General features: G+C 37.3%; 2 protein-coding genes and 1 long non-coding RNA gene across 3 annotated transcripts; 2 read left to right on the top strand and 1 right to left on the bottom strand.

The window, feature by feature from the left end:
* The first annotated feature begins 438 nt into the window (after positions 1 to 438).
* On the top strand, positions 439 to 1,515 carry LOC132199626 (uncharacterized). Its single transcript, XR_009442115.1, has 2 exons — positions 439 to 695; positions 1,216 to 1,515. It is a non-coding gene; the product is annotated as an uncharacterized LOC132199626 (long non-coding RNA).
* LOC132199625 (protein Spindly-like) lies at positions 1,405 to 3,748 on the bottom strand. Its single transcript, XM_059624492.1, has 10 exons — positions 3,540 to 3,748; positions 3,304 to 3,486; positions 3,114 to 3,248; positions 2,890 to 3,060; positions 2,619 to 2,837; positions 2,463 to 2,570; positions 2,289 to 2,407; positions 2,016 to 2,224; positions 1,816 to 1,964; positions 1,405 to 1,759 (listed from the first exon to the last, which is right to left on the bottom strand). Exons 1-10 carry the CDS (start codon positions 3,609 to 3,611, stop codon positions 1,691 to 1,693), a joined length of 1,434 nt encoding a protein of 477 aa, XP_059480475.1. The 5' UTR covers positions 3,612 to 3,748; the 3' UTR covers positions 1,405 to 1,690.
* Positions 3,749 to 14,169: 10,421 nt separating this feature from the next.
* On the top strand, positions 14,170 to 16,385 carry LOC132200980 (uncharacterized). The gene is made up of 2 exons (XM_059626817.1): positions 14,170 to 14,303; positions 14,627 to 16,385. The coding sequence occupies exon 2, from the start codon at positions 14,635 to 14,637 to the stop codon at positions 15,556 to 15,558; it is 924 nt and encodes a 307-aa protein (XP_059482800.1). The 5' UTR covers positions 14,170 to 14,303; positions 14,627 to 14,634; the 3' UTR covers positions 15,559 to 16,385.
* Positions 16,386 to 18,833: the final 2,448 nt, after the last annotated feature.

Here is an 18,833-nt window from a genome sequence, read left to right as displayed (position 1 = left end):
TTCTCTTGAATAATTAAAATCAATCAAATAAACCTGGACTTTTTGTGATAAAAAAGACGAGTGTTTTTGTACCTAATTTTATAAAAATAATACACACAATTAATGTTGCATTGTGCTGTGCTATTAATTTGCTAAATTGAGAGGTCAAGTGAATAATTAATTAATTTTCCTGGTACATGATCTACTGTTTACAAAATATTAAATAATCCCCACACAATTCATGTAAGACTTACATCATCATATCCAACATAATTAAAAAATGAATATATTTTATATGCATGTACCATGAACTTGGCCACAGCTGGCCGAAACTGGATTTTCTCAAATCGCCACACTATAATATCAACATGAAAGCGAAAAAGACCAGAGAGGGGACATGTTTCTTTTCATAAATAATATCCACCGCAAATTTTGCGCAGCAACGACGTTTCGGTAAATCAGCCACTCAAAACTTCTTTTATAATTTAATGAACGAGGAAAATTTTTAACAAAATTGTGTTCTCACGTATGTGTGCTAAATAAAGAAACCAGTTGGCCTTGCTGCCTCTTCATTTGGCCGCACATTATATAAAGGAAAACCCGCAAGCAGGAAAAACAACATTCGCATCTTCGGAACAGAATCGCAAGCATGATGCAGTGCACCTTCCCTAAAGTCGCGGCTTTACTTCTCCTTTTAGCCATTGTGTCTGCGCAAGGTATGGTTATTTTACTGTTAACGCAAATGAATTTTTAATTCCTTTTTCATATTTCGATATACTTTAATTATAAAATGAAAATGTTCCAGTTCAATTGGTTTCAGGGGCAACAGCAAACAATTTAATTTTGATTTTAACTCTTAAAGAAGCTTAAATGTTGCTAAAATCTGATATTTTTTTTAATAAAATAACACACCCTATAAATTTATTTGTATCAAAATATCATTTCAAAATTACAATTTAAATTTATAAAGCTAATGATAAGTTTTTTAATGCTTAAGAAATAAAAGTTAGAAGCGCTTTCAATGAAAAAATATAAGGCAAAAGAAATAATCATAAGGGTGGGGATATATTTTGAAACAGGCGAGAAATTAATTGGATTGCTTAGTATTGACGCTTTCAACTAAACCAATTTGTATTTAAAAAAAAAAACTCAATAAATGTGTTCATGATACTGACAAAATTAATACATAAATGGTTTTCACGGCTGATTAAACTTTTCGTTATTCCTTAATTCTAGCGCAACAAGAAGGCGATGTACTATATTTGGACCGCAATTCAGAATGCGAAATCAAATTGAATCCAGACGGCTCTCGTGAAGAGAACTGCTTTGCACTGGCCTCAGCCCCCGCACGAAAGAACTGTGCGTCAGGATTAACTTCGTATCACGGAGTTTGCAGGAGAATTGTATATGTATGATTTAGTATGATAAAAAAAAAAAATTATCTTTGGCAGTTTGCCATTTCGGTTCATCTGAAACCCTTTTAAAATTTCGGAAAAATATATATCTCATTAAATAAATTGGTTCTTTTCAAAACTCTTTAAATTGTTTGTTTAAAAATTTATTTCCTCATATATCATTGGTAAAATTTTATTTGAATAACAAATACTTGCATTTACTTGTTTAATTTGTATCAAGGAAACTGTATTAAAGTGAGCATTCAAGATGAAAAAGCAACTTATATGGAATTCAATTTCTAGACGGATTATTGGAATCATTTCTTGGTTGTTAGAAAAGTGGTCGTCTTGACGACACTTTTCACAGACCTGGCCGGCTTTCGAGCCTGAAACAGAAATATGATATTGGTCAAAATCAAACATTTTTCTATAAAAGAAGTACCTCTGATTTGTCATCATCTTGAGTCTCACTTTTGGTCCCAGGAGAAAATTTAACGTTGAAGCACTTGTTCTTTTTCTCGAATGTGGTGAAAAGTTTGCTCAAGGCATCGACTCTGCTGGGTGTCATGTATGGAGCATTGTCACCAGAATCTAATTTGAATTTAGTCAGAACAGGAATTGTTTAATTTTCTTTTGATTTACCTTCAGGTAAAGGTATATATTTGGCCTCTTCGTCCATAGGCACTCTGTTTCCCACCTCCAGTTTGAGTTTTCCGAGTTCGCCCTTGAGAGCAGTGACCTCGGCAATGTACATGTTGCTTTTCTTCCTCAGCTGGATTTGCGCCTCTTCCGAATAAAGCAGATTCATTTCGAGGGTGCGAATCTTCATCGTGAGCTCGTTTTCCTTCTTCCTGAATAAGAAAAAATAAAAAAAGTTATACATTTGAGCAAAAACTTCTTTTTAAAACAACATACAGCTGGTCCTGCATGATTAACTTGATCCACTGGTTATTGTCCACCGTCGACTTGGGAATCGAGTCCAGCAAATTCTGCATACTCCTGACCTCGGAGGCGTCCAACTCTCGGTTCAAAACCTAAAATGAAACCAAGAATTATAGTAAATTTGGATATTGGATGATTCACACAAACCTCAATTCTCTCCTTCAGCTTTTCAATCAGACCATCCTCCAATGTGGTCAACATGATGTTTGTCGAAACAAGTTCTTCCCATTTACGATGAAGAGAGAAATTCTCTACCTATGATTTTTGTTAATTTATAAGTTGAATCAAAATAAATTCATTTACCTTGAGTGCCTGGATTTCCGATTTGGCGACGGCAAGGTCTTGGTGCGCCTGTTCTGCGCTTCGGGTTGTATTCTTGAGAGCCGCAATCGCCTTCACCCGGTTGTCCTCAACCTCAGAAAACAAAGAGTTTCCCCTTTCCCTATTTTCCTCGAGCTCAGTTTCCGGCTTCCTCAAAAGCATCAACTCGTTCCTCAGGAAAACCAACTCTTCGTCTTTTTGCTACAAACAGTCAATTGAAAAACAACTCATATTTCAAATTTTTGGGTTTTACTTCAATTTCCTCCTTGATGGTCTCCAATTCAGATCGAAGTTGTTCGGAGGAACTTTGAAAGTGGCAAAGTTGCTGAGCTTTTTCTGCCAGCTCGGAGTTCAAGTTGGAAAGGAGCTCTTCTAAGTAATCACACTTTTCATGATGTAAGGTCTCCATGTTGATCAAGTCATTCTAGAATTTAATTATTTAATTGGCATAGAATTAAGAATTTCACTCTTTCATACTCGCAGCAAAGACAAATCGTGAGCAGATGACTCGTTGTGTTTTTCAGACTGGGCCAATTCCAAATCTTCCTTTGTCTTCCGCAGTTCTTTCTCCAGTTCTTCCAGTTTTTGTTGAAGCTCATCAATTAAGTTGTCCTTCAATTGGAAAGAAAAATAAATTAAATTGGTAACAAATATTTAGGAAATTTACCCTCTCAGAGGTGTCAATGACAGGTTTGCTGGCGTTCTTCAATTTAGCATTTAATTCCTTAATTTGCTGATCTTTGCTGGCAATGTCAGCCAAGTCCGATTCATGTTCAATTTTCAGGTCGTGTTCCAAAGTTTCCTTCTGCTGCAGTTTCCTCATCAGTCCGTAGTTCTCCTGCTTTTCCTCCTAAAACTCCAAATCAATCAAGGCTTGCTATCAATAAAAAAAAATTATCATACCTCAAGTTTTTTGCTTAATTCGCGAATATGTTTTTTGAGCTCGTCGACGTCCAGGTTGTCCAGGTCGGCCATTTTAGGAGAGGTGGAAGTACTCGACGGTGCAGTTCAGAGCCCTGCGGAAGAGCAGGATGTTGGGCTCGGGCGCGTGGAGCATGTAGTGGACCCAGCCAGGACTCTGTTGCACTCCCAGGTTGCGCCACTCGGTCTCGGTCATCAAGTGCGTCTGCGGCACCTTGCTGGCGATGTCCGGCGGTAGCTGCACGTGTCGGTACTCGAACTGGTCGTCGGTGTACTTTTCACTGTACCTGATGTCATCCACTGGCATCCCTGACTGAAAAAAGAGACCCGAAAAGCCAAGTCAAAACTGGCGAACAGAAAATAGCTTGATGAAAGATGAGATAAGAATTTTTTGAAAAAAAGCGTGACAAATCAACAGAATTTCAGAAAATTACGAATAGATTGCATTGCTGACCACTTAAAGTACCTATGAGTCCACGTTGTTTCAAAATTGCCGGAAATTTAAAGGTGAAAATCGGCCTGGGAGACGACGAAAACAACACGTCTGCAGCAGACCGGCAGAAACAGGTGGGATTTGGCGCGTTTTGAGCTGCACGAAGTTGATCGTTGCGGCAACAGATGGCGACACTGTGTCATTTTTAGAGAAAAGAGCCCAAAAACGTGCTGTTGCGGTCTTGTTGGTTGCGGTGTTGCGTTGCGACTGATCTTTTGTTAAAAGGGAAATAAAAGCAGAGGCACATATGTTCTTTTCCAGGAAAGTTTGGTAAGAAACAATTCAATCGGTTACACACTCAATTTAAAAATTCATTAAACAATAGAAACATTAAATAAAAAAGGCATAAAAAATCTAATATTACGAGTTCAGACATGTTAAATTTGTTGACATTAAATTTTTATTAGTCATACCACAATTAGTCTCCCTATACAACAACTTCCAGTAATTGATTTTCATTAATCGCCGAAAATGGCTTCTAAAATTGTTGTAAAGACTTATGATTTCATTCTAATTTCATTTTTGATTGTTGTTTAATCGTCCAAATTATGTAATACTTCAATTTTTCTTCGACATCTTGAAAATGGAAAATAAATTTGTTTATGTAAAATAATTATGTAATTTAAAAAAAACACTTTATTTACCCAAAAATATTAAAGTATTATAAAAATTAAAGAAAATTATTATTACAAAATATTTTATATTTTACGAAAAATTTGGATATAAATCCTAATATTTTTGCAGGAATTGCCATCGGTTTTTGAGAAAAAGGTTGGTCTGGCGCTCAATCATACCTTTTCGGAAGCAGCAGGACTTTTTTGCTCTTTTACCAGTAAGTCGATTTTGAATCTCTTTAGATCGGAATTGCGCGTCTTTTGTGCGATCAATCAGGTGCGAAAGAAGTTCTCCCTCGCGTTGCAATTCTTCTCTTATTGAACAAACGAAAGCAGGTGCAATCATATTTGCAGGGTCGGTCTCGGGCCATTTGGCTTTCTTTGAGATCGTGAAATGCACTCGGATCAAACGCTCGGCTCGGCTGCAGGAAATTGAATCGGGGAGAGAAGAGGCGAGGAAGACAAGTGTCCCTCAGGAGAGAAAGAGCCTTTTTATCCATCAAAGAGTAACTATGTAGCTGATCTTTTTCCCACTTTTCTGGGGCAGAGCAAAATCGACCGACAAGGCCAAGCAAATCTATGTAAACGGAAATTCTCACAGACAAGCACATTTATTTGTGCCACTGACAATGAAGAGAAAAAAAATCGATAAAAATGCCTTTGAATTTAAAAAGAAGAAAATACAAAAGAAAAATTGCTTCCAGTTTTTGCAAATTCAATGATTATTTGGAGAATTTCAACATACGAATTATGTTTGGAACCAAATTTCGCGTCGAATGGGGAAGAAAAATTAATTAAAACGCGGCGAGGAATTTAATTGAGGTGTGGGAAGGCGACGCACTTGTGTCTCGCAAACACACATTGCGCATTAGAAAAAGCTGGCCCCGTTTTAAATTAGCTCGCTCGTCCGTCAATTCAATTAAGGAAGAGAGACTGCGAATAAAATTTGTAATTCTTATCAACAAAACAAGCCGTGTCGCTTCTCACAAATAACAAGCCGCACGCAAAAATCTCTCCGCAGCTGACAAAGGCCGCGAGTAAAGCCGATTATACGTGGGGCGAGACATGTTTCTCTTCCCTGCTGCATTATTTCGAAAACAGAGCTGCGGAAAATTTATTTAACACGCCCCGGCTCACAATCCATTTATTCCCAGCGAACACACAATTTCCACGGAAAACATAAATATAGTTTATTCGTAGACATTAATTTTTATTATAAAATACAATAATGTTTTATTTTACAATTTTCCATTATTTTTATGGGAAATAGTATGAAATGTAAAAAGAATGTTTAAATTAAACTGCAATATGATTTATTTTTTAAATTGATAAAAGACTGTATGCAATTATAACGCAATAGTTTTGTTGCTCCACAAAAGGTGGATAATTCAAACTAAAGTTTAATTCAAATCAAACTTTTAAGCTGTTTTCTCAATTAATGTAAATATTTATGCATCAATGGCAAAATTGACAGTTATTATCACCATGTACGATTTATAATTTTATAATTTAACCTCAAATCAATTCCTTATTGAAATTAATTTCCTTAATGAGCCGATTGTGTAAAGGCTGACTACAATTTGATCCAAGAAACAAAGTATTGTGATAATTGTTTTTCTAATTAATTATTTAAAAACTTGATTATATTTAAGAAATGTGACTTATTTTTTCATTAAATATTACAAATTTCTCCATGATAATCATTAAAATTTTTTACAATATATAATAAATAACTTCCTTGTTTGTGAAGAAAGAAAAAGCTTTTGGTGTCGACCTGAACTCTCGCGGATTCATAATTTATGGCCATAGTAAAGCGATCCGATTGTACGCGAGCAGTAAAAAAGCAAATAAGGCGAGGAGGAATAAAATGCACTTGACAAAACGCGGAAATATGAGAGGAGGGATTATTTTATTGTTGTGGTCGGAGATCGCGGCCGGCGATAGTAGTTTTGCTCCCCGGCCGGCGACAAAAAAGGAATAGCGTCGACTCGGCGCATTTCGATGAATTGCGATTATTGTTATTACCATAAGCAGTGCTGCTGGGGTGTGACGGACGCGATCGCCAAAGATAATTGCGCCGATCGTATCGCCAGGCCTCAATTTATTCTGGCAGACGCTGCACTTTGTTGCCGTTCCCAGATTATCTTTTTTTCAATGTCGGCCAAACATTGAAACACGATATCACGATATGTATAGTAAAAAAACTTGCATGCTGAAAAGGCAGTTTGAAATTTTACTTTAAAAAATTCTATTGAATTGTCAAATGGAAATCAACAGACTTTGGCTTTTTTTTTGTATTCTGGTTTTAAACTTTTGAATTTTCCATGTGAAAGGTATCTTTTTCAAAAACAGCTTTTTTCTTTCTCAATTTATCATCAAGTTTGGATGTTTTGCCTAATTTTGAATATTTTTGATAGCACCATTGTGCAATTTTATTTTCTTTTTTAATTTTTAATTGTGAAATTCTTCTAAAACATTTATTCGCCTTTGCTTAAAACGTCTTAAATGAACAGAATTATTTTTAATGAAAATAAATTTTTGCTTTAAATTCAGAAATGTCTGTTTTTGAAAATATTTAGTTCTTAGAATCTTTTGGTAAATTTTCAAATTTAATAATTACATAAATAGATCAAATATTTTTGCTTCATTTCAATTGCAAACATTTTAGGAAAAGCTGACTTTTATAAATTTTTAAAAAAAATCTAATTATTTGAGTCTCATATCATAATAATATCATTTAAAAATTTTAGTTTCATTCTTCACAGGTCACATAAAAAGAGCAAAATTACAACTTGTGAAAAAACGGCAACACCTTTGTCAAAATCCAGTCGATAAAACGCGGGGCCTCAGACTGGCCGAGACTGAATTATTTCACCAAATTGATTTTCCACTTTTACATAAAAAAAAAAAAAATTGTGAAATCTGCCAAATTTTTCAAGACAGAAATAACTGTATGTCCAGAGCGGTATTTTCATCATAAAAAAGGTATAGGAAAGTTAGTGATTGTGGGCGAAAAGACGTTGAGTAAAGTGAGGTGCCTGTTTTATCTGGAGCACTTTTCCAATATGTCGGTGGATCGAGAGCGCTTGCAACTCTTTTGCCCAAGAAATATGCCAGCCGCTCTGCGCTATCGGCCACCGCCCCAGCCCAGCTCTCCTGTAATAATGTATTCGGAAAACACACGATCGAGGTGCGCCGCAGAGAGAATATAAATAATGTGTTCCCCCCACTCGACCCTCCTCATGAATTTGTTATCAAAAGAGGTCCAAACATATTTCTGCTGCAAGGATGCGACACAGACATATTTCGGATAAAAAAAAATGTGTCAGAAATATAAATAATTTATTCTAGAATTTATTTTTCCAACTAGGGTGGAAAAAGTCCCAACGATTTTTTTTATGAGATTAAAAAAAATGATTTCTGGTAATGATTTTGTTGAACGCGGGATATTTTTGAACTTACAAGAAAATATTTAATTTAGCGCCCATGCGAATGAAAGTTTTGAAACAGAATTTTTTGATCAAATTCAATTAATTAGAAAAAGAAATAATTTTAATGTTTTTTGCTCAAAAAAATTATGATATTTGAAGCCCAAAAGACCTATTTTGTTAAAAATAAACATTAATTTCAAGCGTAAATTTATATTTTACAATTTTATCATTTTTCTGATGATTTAAAAATCTTTTGAAATTGAAACTTTGTATACATTTGACTTGTGTGTCGCGTGAATGCAAATGTTTTTGTTGAAGTTTGAATGAATATTTTCGGGGCGGCCGCGACTAAATGAAACGTGACTAGGTCTGAAGAGAGCAGCTGCTTCGTGCCGCGTCCGAACAACAGCGCTAAATGGAAATGCATTCGCTCTTACTTGCGTGTTAATTTTCTGGGGGGGAGATTCGTTCGTTGGTTGAATATGCGGGGCCATATTGTTAAGTACGGCGCAGGGATTTTTCTCGATAATGAGGTGAAATTAAGAGAGGGTAGCGCGGCCATCTGTCGAGCGTTCTTTATTCAAAGCACTTGTCGCAGTCGAAACGACGCCCTCAGCTAACCGCATATGTGCCGAACCTGCTGTTCACTGCAGTTCTTTGTCCCTTCAAAAGCTCTCCAACAATATAGACAGAGTCTATATATATTCGTTTGCTATTCATACGCAATAAAACACCTGTTTTTAAATAACACACACACACAGAGTGAAATTTAAAACTCTGCTTGCGTGCGGTCACAAGTCGGAAAACATTGTGGACGAAAAAGTCAAACCGAAACAATTAAATTTAAATAATTTAATTTTTTTGTAAATCTTAAATCGAGTGGAATTTTGTCAATTTTATTTTTTTAAATTTAAAAACAAGCCAGTTTATTTAGCATATTTTTTACTTTAAATAAACAAATTTCTTCAATAAGTTAAAAAAAAAAAATCAATATGAAAATCAAATTATTTTTTAAAGATTAATAATAAGTGATAATAAGGATAAAAAGTATAAAAACCAAAAACAGCTATAATTATTAATTTGAAAAATACAATTCTTTGAGAATTTAGAGAAAAATATTTCACATTTTTTTTTTGTTCCTAGAAAGCTTTGATCTTTTGCTTCTCGCTAGAAGTTCACGCTTAAATTGAGTTTTATCTGGAAAAAAATTAGTTTTTAAAAGAATAAATTATAACTCAACATCTTCTTATGTTATGTTTGAATTTTCTTATATTAATAATAAATATTCAAACTGACGCTTTTTCTGTCACTTTGAGTTTATTTTGTACAAGTCGGCAGGAAGGACATTATTCGGGGCAACTTATTCTCACTCATTTGATTCAGTGCCGTTGTGAATATCAACTTGCGCAAGGGGTCCGTCTCGTCCGTCCCCTCTTGGCCGCAAGATGTGGCCGCTCTGATTGCGACCGCGACGATTTGGCACCCTCTGTGATCACCACTGCCCCACTAATCACCATGGAATTCACAAAAAAGTTTCGAATTTCTAAAAAAAGGAATCATTCCAAGTTGGAATTTTTGTTCCGTATCAAAAATTAAGATCAAAGCGTGTCGTGTTTCAGAAATATTGTAACAGATGTGCAGTAATCGTCGCGGGCACTCAATGCGATGCGTGCCGCTCTCTCGGGTCCATTCGAGACACAGGGTCGCCCGCATTTGTCGGAAAAACGAGTTAAGTTAAATTTTAATTCAAAAACGAAATACGTTGATACAACAAACTTATTATAGATCATATTATTTTCTCCTTTGTTTCATTATTCAACCGTTTTTTTTAATTCATTTTCCTATTTATAATAAGGTTATTTTTATAATTATTCTTATTTATTTTACCAGTTAATTGCTGCAATCACACTTGTTCACAATCAATTATTGAAAAAAACAACAACTAGTTTAGTGCAGTTGAATTTTGCGTTGAAATATTGATATCTGTTAAATTTGCAAAGGATAAAATACTAATATTTTTCTAACTCCAAGTAAACAAGCATCGCATTAAATTAAAATTAAATATTAATTTGAACAGGTTCTTTTCATATTTAAAAAATTATTTTAAATATATGACATATTATTAGTTTAATTAAATTTAAAAACACATCAGATCTTTTTAAAAATTTAAATTTACCAGAAATAATTTTTAAAGTACTGAAGTTAAATTTTTTGCAAAAACTACAGTTATATTATTTGAAAAAAATATAAAACGGCCAGACCTAACTAAAATTGCAGACGACAGACGCGTTGAAATTGTTGAAAAAGAACTTTGGATGAAGGGGGGTTGCCCGAGGAGGGTTGCTCATTATTATTTTTTGCGTCACCCTCTGGCGGCGGCGGCCGGGGGAGGCTCAGAGGAGCGACTGGTCTCTCTAGAATGCAAGCCCAATTAAAAGGCAATGTATTAACCATATGCGCCAAGTAACCACATAAACACCCTTTGTCAAGCGCATGACGCAACGCTACCTTCTGTTCAGCTCCAAATTTCAATCCGAGCACATCTCTATTTGTGTGCCAAAGCGAAACGAATGCGGTCGTCGTGCTTTTCTATTCGGAAATCGATTTTCGGTCCAAGGAAATTCAAAATAGTTGTTAAGTTTAGTGGATTCTCCCTGGAAAATATTGTTTGAGAATTTAAAAATATTTAATTTGGGTAAATGTTATAAATTTAGGACTGGGAATAAACTCATTTTTTTAATAGAGATTCATTTCAATAAATAATAAGAAATTAATTATTTAAATTCCAAGCAAAATTTTCTTTCCTTTACCAAAATTTTCAGAATTCCTAAATAAAATATTGATTAAATTCTTGGAATTCAAGTCCATACATAAAAATTACTTTCTTTTCTGTTTATAAGTTACAGAAAGCTATTTAATTTAAATGAATTTTTCTCTTCAACTGTCAAAATAACAAAGGTTGGATCCGAATATCAGAGAAACAGTTCTAGAAACGATTCTCGGGCAAGGATTCTCCAAGATCGTTTCTGCATTTAAAATAGAACTAAATAAACGATCGTGGAGAATCCTTGCGCGAGAATCTTTTCTCGAGGAACGTTTCTTCTGAATCGTTTCTCTGATATTCGGACCCACCCAAATAACTTGTTTCTAATTTATCTTTTTCTCCAATTTAAAAAAGTTTAATATTAATTAATAATTTTTAAAGAAAAAAGTGAGCATGTGATCAAAATTAATAGCGTCGTTCTTCTGGCAGAAGTTCTTCTTTAAATCCAATATAAAACTTCCATATTTTGCAAACTTTTCCTTCCAAGGGTGACCAGCATAAGTTTTGGTGTTTCCGAGAGGCCGGCGCTGGTCTTTGGATAAGAAAAAATAATAATTTTCGTTGCTAAGCCTGAGGGCAGCAATTTGGGGTTGGCTGCTGGCACAAGAGAGTGGAAGTCAATTTCTACTTTAATGAAATGATGTCACACTCTTGCCATGATGGATGTCGCGCCTCGGGCGGTTCTTGCGCTTTTGTTTTGGTCGCAGCAGTTCTTCTTCGAATGTAATCATTACACTGTAAGATTGGCTGGCCGGTCCGCAGGGATCTTCTCCTGCTAACAATCAATCGTGTAAACCCCAGAGGCTGCCGCACACCCGCCGATCAAGAACCCATCTGGGGTCTTTTCCTCTTCACAGCAATTTATCTTCGAACACCACCACCAGCTATACTCGCTCGTTTATGTAAAACTTTATGGGAAAAACGAAAGCCCATTACGATGGAGCGGCTGGCCGGCAATATTGGCGCGGCTTTTCCATTTTCCTCCTCTCCGACCCACGCCAGAAAATAAAAAGCAACAATTTCACTCACAATAGAGCAACAAACCACCACAGAAACGCGTGCCAAATACACGTCAAGAGCTTAATTTGGCGCTTAAAAGGCGATCAGTCAATCCGGGCAAATCCAAAAATTACTACAATTTCTAGAAAATCAGTCATAATTTTCTGTTTAATGAGTTACAATCTCTAACCTTTAATCGTCAATTGTTATTCGAAATTGGAGTTAATTTAGGGAAATTAAATACTAATTAATTCACAACCAATATAATTTAAAAAAAATTGTAAACTTTAGAAAAGTATTGATTTTGTGGCAGACTTCAAAGATTTCTTCATATTTAACTTACAGAATTAAAAAATTTTAAGAAAAAAAAATAATAAATTTAAGGGGGTTTCCTTTGTCGCGGTTAAAAAAGTAGCTCAAAGATAAAACATGGGATCATCATCATATGAATGCAGAGAAATTGAAAAGTGAAAGACCATGACAAAAAATTAAAAGAGTTTCAAAGGAAAAATCAAGAGAAATTAAATGTAATTCTCATTATTGAAAGCTTCCAAAGTTTTGAACTTAAATTTAAGTAATTGTTCCCATGATTTTAGAAATTAGAAGCTCAACTTTTATTTGAATGTTCAGAGCAAAAGAAAAAAGTTTTTTGTTTAAAAAAAAATGGAGAACCGATTGATGGATTGATTTTTTATCAGAATTGAGATTGGGAACGTTGGAGTTGGAATTGAATAAACAAGTCAGCAGCTTTGGCTGACAGAATGAGTGGTGGTTTGCATTTCTCGTCGCGATTTCGTTCCAATAACAAAACAAATCAATCTCGGATAAAACGTCGATGTGCGCCGAGAGCGAAAAGCTTTCGTAAACAATATTTGTAAAGTGTGCTTTTGTTTTGCTCGATCGAATTGAATTGAAATTGAAATAAATCTCTCTCGCCACTTTTGATTTATGTCGAGAGATGAAACGGCACTTTTGAGAAATCGTTTGTTTCAATTAAAAAACAAGTTCTACAAGTAATCTGCGCGAAAAAATAAGTGTCGGTCATTAGCGGGCTTTTAGCAGCCGCGCCACCATTAATAACCAAAGCGACTGATGGCAAATTGATTGAGCAGTGATGAATTGCCGCCACTCGATTTCGAGCGATGACAGACGACCCTCCTCGGTGTAAAACAACCCTCGCGCGCGCGCCAACAAATGCAAGCGGACCGTGAACGCTAAATTTGATTTGTGAGACCGGTTGACTCTTCAAACTGCAGCGTACGTGCGAAACTCCCCGGCCAAGTTTTCCAATTCAAACTCCATGAACCAAATGTGAATCGCAACCCTCTGGCTCTACATTCTTCTTTTTTTACACTTCGGGAGATTAATTTTTAACGTTATATTTGAATTGATGTTCTTTTATTAGTTAAAATCTGATTGAAAAGATACAAAAAAAACTTGTATTCAATTTGTTTTATTTATTCTATACAACTACTGTCATTGTTTTATTCTGATTGTGGAATACTTATTGAGATTGAAAACGACTTAATCTTCTACTTCTTCAAGATAAAATTCCATTTCGAGATTAATTTTTGTTTTCGCTAGTGCCTTCATTGGATTTAATAAAATTAATCTTAAAATAAGAGTGATATTAAAATACCATGCGCGTAATTATTGAAGTATAAGGACGCGCCTGTAGGTATTGTAGTTAGGCAACCTGCTTGTCGAGGAGGCCCTGCCTGGTTGCATACCTTCTCCTCTTTTGCAGGCGAAATACTACAAACAATTTTTTCTTTTGAATGAGAATTGGATTTTTGAACAAATTCCGTTGCAGTGTCGATCGGAATGTCATTAGCGCGACCTCTTAGAGAGCCTGTCTAAGTGGCTGTCAGGAAGGAAAAGGCGGAAAAACAAAACGGCCGCCGCAAATGTGGTGATCTGGAAAATTGCCAAATGGAAAACGGCGGATTGGGCATCGGCCCAACACAAGAAATGGCAAAAGATTGGCGTGCGCGTGCATTAAATCACGTTTTAAATGTTCCATAATAATCACATTAGGTGAAAACACAAAGTGTACACGCGGAGAGAGCGATAAATAAATTTGTATTGCGTGGAGGGTGGAGGGGGTGGGGGATGGAGCCGAAAGAGAGAGATAGCTGCCGGGGTGAGGGTTGAGCATGCGGTGATTTTGTTCCAAGCTGTAAATACATCTGCTGCAGCATAGGGATGCGAGACGAGCACCCCATTGGCCGCGCCCGCTCCGGCTGGTCCAACCCTCCGGTCCTTATTGGGGGTGGGTGTTGTTCGGCGGCACAGCCGGCCCTGCCGTCGTCGTCAGTGTGCTCGCACCCGCCGTCCTCGAAGCACCCAAAGCTGCCAACTGCATCTTCTCGCGCCGACCATCTGGTGAGTTCCCTTTCATTTCTGCAACCTGTCGTATCAACCACCCTCACATTGAAAAATCAAACCACCCTTAATGTTTAAATAAACATACGTCAAAAGCTTCATTTAATTTTCTATCTAACTAAGATTGCTTTAATAATTAAATAAAAATTTTTTATTATTAGTTGTTTTTGTTAAATTCCGTGAAAAATGAAAATTAATTTTTCTGATTTGCTACCAGACAAAGACTTACCCTCTCCATCTTTAAATATTCCAGAAGATTTTGTAAAATTCTTATTATTGTTGGTATTTTTTTATATTTAATTCTAAATTTGATTGGTTTGCAGGTATCAGGATGACTATGGATTTGCAGCAGCGATCCAGGGAGCCCTGCGCAGGATGCAACGACTCAGGTCGCAGACCAAACAGCCCAAGTGGCACCCTGAAGTCGGCCGCCGAAATCACTACGCCCTCTGCCGTGAAAAGGAGCTTTGACGTCGCCTTCCTCGTCTCGCCCGACATCAAAATGAACAAGAAGGAGGACTTGCAGGTCACGCACGACCTGAGCCGCAAGAGCGCTTTCACGAAGGTCGTCAATGGTAAGGAGTCACCTGAGCGGTCGCCCTTCGACTTCACCCCGAAGCACTTCCAGCAGCAGAAAGCCACCTTCCAGTCGTACGCCTTTCCTCAGTCCAACCTGATCCTGAACTCGCCGGGCAGGGACAAGCTGATCAACAGCTACCTGAGCAAGCCGCGCTCAGGGTACCCCTACTCGAGCGGCGAGAAGGACCTGCTGCACCCCCTGCTGTACCCTGCCGAGGCGTACATCTCGGCCGCCTACCCCTACTCCAACTTCATGTCTTCGCCCTCCCCTCCGCAGCCTCGCGACCTGACGCGCGCCTCCAACCCCCCCTCCTCTACCTCAGGTTCGTCGCCGGCAACGGTGGCGCCGTCTTTTCTGTCGGTGGCCGTTTCGCCGGCGGTGTCGTCGCTGCTGCCGCCGTCGCTGGCCGCCCTGAGTCTGCCGGCGCAGAACGTGTGCGCCAAGTGCAACCTGAGCTTCCGCATGACCTCCGACCTGGTGTACCACATGCGGTCGCACCACAAGCACGAGGCGGCCGACCCGTTGCGGCGCAAGCGCGAGGAGAAACTCAAGTGTCCGGTGTGCAGCGAAAGTTTCCGCGAGCGCCACCACCTGACGCGCCACATGACGGCCCACCAGGACAAGGCCGGCGACAGGGAGGACCCTGCCGACCTGCTCGTCAGCGCCGCCAAGTGACGCCAGCCGGCGGCCAAAAGGGCCACGGCCGCCCACCTCGTGCTGCAGCAGCCCTTCGGCCAGTTCCACGATTGAAATCAGACTTAAAGTGGCTTTAAGGGGGTGAGAACTTTGACAAAATTTGAAGAATTATAAAGATAATAAATTTAAATTTTAGCCCTGGTGATTCAAGTGGGTGTTTTTAGAAAAAAAAAATCATAGTCAGTTCAAATTTTTTTAACAAAATAAAATAATTCTGTTATTTTTTGTGAAAACTGATAGAATGTTTGCGCGAATCTACCCCTTTTAAAGCCACGAAGATTATCTTAAATTTAGGAAACGTTGTTGAATTGTATCTAATCCTCAGTCGGGGCCCAAAATAACAATTGAGAAATGTTAAATAAATTGCATTCGCCCGTGAAAAATGTATAATGTTAGGCCTAAATTGGACGAGATAAGCATGTACTTGTGTTATATATACCCACGCGACATTGTTAAGCTGTGCACGCTGAATTTTCTCTCCTTATCAAGACCAAGCTAATTAGTTGATGATGTACTTTGTTACTCGCTGGTATGTTTGGCTAATCAAATACTACACGCGGTAGATTTAGAGAGATGAAATCTTGCACGCAGACCTCTCACCTTATCGCCGGGCTAAGTGCATGTGAGATGAATATTAAGTGCGCCGTGTGTAACCTCTGAGCAAATTAACTTTCCCCTCGGCCCCCAAACCATTATCACGCTCTCCATCATATTCCGTCGGCCACTCGACTATACCATCAGTGTTTGACGTGCAGCTCTAGTCCGTTACGTATATTTGTGTTCAATGTGATCTTAAGATAATTGATTTCGAGCGAATAATAAGTTACATAAAATATGATTGTGATTTAGTAAATAATTTGAGATCTATGAATACGAAATAAATCTAGCACACTACGAAACCACAAACTTTGTTTGCCTTTTTGATGAATTTCCTGCTTTCATTGGAGATTACAACACAGGGAAATATAATTTAGTGCAGCAACAAAAGGGGGAAGAAGAGAGCTGAAGGGGTATTAATGCAAATATGCGCGTGTTTCTGCCTGGTAATTAAACGCGGGCGGAGATTTAGTATTATTTCATCGATCTGCTCTCATCGGGGCCGCTTGCTGCTGTGTGTTAGTTCCGCACTTGTGCCTCCATTGTTTTAACACACGCACACACAAAACCGATTGAAGTTAAATGGAGCGCGAGACGAAGATAGCGGGTGCGTGTATATGAACGTGTTTTTCTTCTCATGCAAATTGAAACAATGTGCTCTCATTCCAAAAAGCGAGTTCATATAGCAGAGCCGCCGCGATTACGCCCGGCAATAAATCACACAGCGGGAAAAAGTAAAGCGCCAGCTGATTGCGATATTACTCTCCTTCAACCGTAATCCGATCGGAAAACAAAAAAAAGGAGCCGCACGCCGATGTACCGCAGATTCTTTTCCGAATACCAAGTATAAAAAAAAGTAGTGTGTTTTTTTTTCTGCGCAGGGAGAGGCTGATATTTCTCGCGCGCGCGTTGATAACAAGTAAATATAGGAAAGTGCAATCTTCATAAAATGCTATTTGGAAGATGAAAGCCGCCCTTGGGGTGTCGTTCGACGGCCCTTTTTGCTGAAATGCGATTCTGAAAGACTGCTCCCATCTTTTTATAAATACGTATTTACTTGAGTGTAAAAAGGAAAGCAAATAATCAAAATGTGTTTTGGAAGAGGGGAAATACGAGTTTCATTCTAATTTTTTTTAATTCTCATGGCTTAAATTGGTAATTTCAATATTAAGTTTTCATTTTATTTGCAGATGAAGTAAAAAATCACATAATTTTTTTAAATCAATTAAATTGTTCATATATTTCCATCTTCTCTTACACAAAAATTCAAAATCTTAAATTCATTGAATCAAAATATACTAACTTTTTTTTAAATTTTCGCTCAAAAAAATTTATCTTTCAACATTTAAATTCTGAACATTGTAATTCTTTTGGTAGAAATGTTTTTGGACAAAATAGTTTTTGAGACTTCCAAATCTAAAAATTCTTTTACTTTAACAAAACTAATTATTTATTCGCAGCCGAATCAGTAGTGAAAAAGATTATGTAAAAACCGACGTGATTTTCCTTTCATTGTGTGTTTTGCGCGTTGTTCCCAGAGAGAGAGGAACAAACTTTGAACAACAAATCAAACACTTCCGTCTGAATGGAGCGTGAAAGAGTGAAAAGCACACTCGAGAGTCGTGACGAGTCAATCTGCGCTCGGAAGGGGCGTCACGCTAATTCTGTCCGCGCGCGCACCTTGACTAACAAGAGCCGCTTGCCAACTTTCCCATGCCGAGACTGTCATATTTATTATCATCATTTTTTTAGCTCATCCCCAGCTCGCTCTCTCTCTCTCTTTAGGAATAATAATTTATATAAGAGGGATAATTCGGCACGCTGCAGAATATCACTTAGGACGCGCGCATAATAAAATAACTGTCCCCCGTTGTCGCTGGGGAGGGTGCGGGGGGGATTCTGATACATATCAAATTGAAAGAATTTGTCACGCGTGCAAGCATGACTACCGCGCGCCCTTCTTGCTGTATCTCATTTGCTCTCTCGCACACTTTTTCACGCGCTAAGAAGATTATGTTTTATTTCACTCCGGCGGCGGCGGCGGCGAATGAAATACACACGCGGCGGCAAACACGTTAATTAATCTCCACCGAGCTTCAATTTGCCACCACCAAAATTATAATTGGTTGCACTTCAAGACTCAAAACGAGCAAGACCACATTTCTGAATCGGAAAAGGTAAAAAATCTTCCCTTTTCCAGTAGAAATATGTAAAATTTATTTAGTTTTAAATTTCAGTTAAATTTTTTTAGCAAAATTATAATAAAAAAGTCATTTTTTTCATGAAAAGTTCAGTCTAAAAGCTTTATTTTATTTTTACCTTAAAATAGCAATTGCACATAATTATTTCAATAGAAGATAAAAAGGACATTTTTTTTTTAAGATTTTATATTTCCCTTTGCTTTCCATATTTCCAATGATTTTTGTGGAAATTTTTTAAACAACAATATTGTCAAACAGTAATATTTAAACTCTGCTAAAGATATAAAAAAAGTCTCAAAGTAATCCAGAGAAGGAAAAAAAATCTCTAAAAAGCATTTTCTTCCTGAAAACATCCAGAAAAGTCGCTTTTAATTCAACACATTCTGTATCTGAAATCTGAATGTCACAATTTGCAAAGATCCATTGTCATATAATTCATATTTGATGGAATTTAGA

The sequence above is a fragment of the Neocloeon triangulifer genome, unplaced genomic scaffold, assembly GCF_031216515.1.
Source record: "Neocloeon triangulifer isolate White Clay Creek 2 clone unplaced genomic scaffold, ASM3121651v1 ptg000014l, whole genome shotgun sequence".
Classification (NCBI taxonomy): domain Eukaryota; kingdom Metazoa; phylum Arthropoda; class Insecta; order Ephemeroptera; family Baetidae; genus Neocloeon; species Neocloeon triangulifer.
Note: the sequence above shows the minus strand (reverse complement) of the source record. Positions and strands in the feature narration are given on the sequence as shown.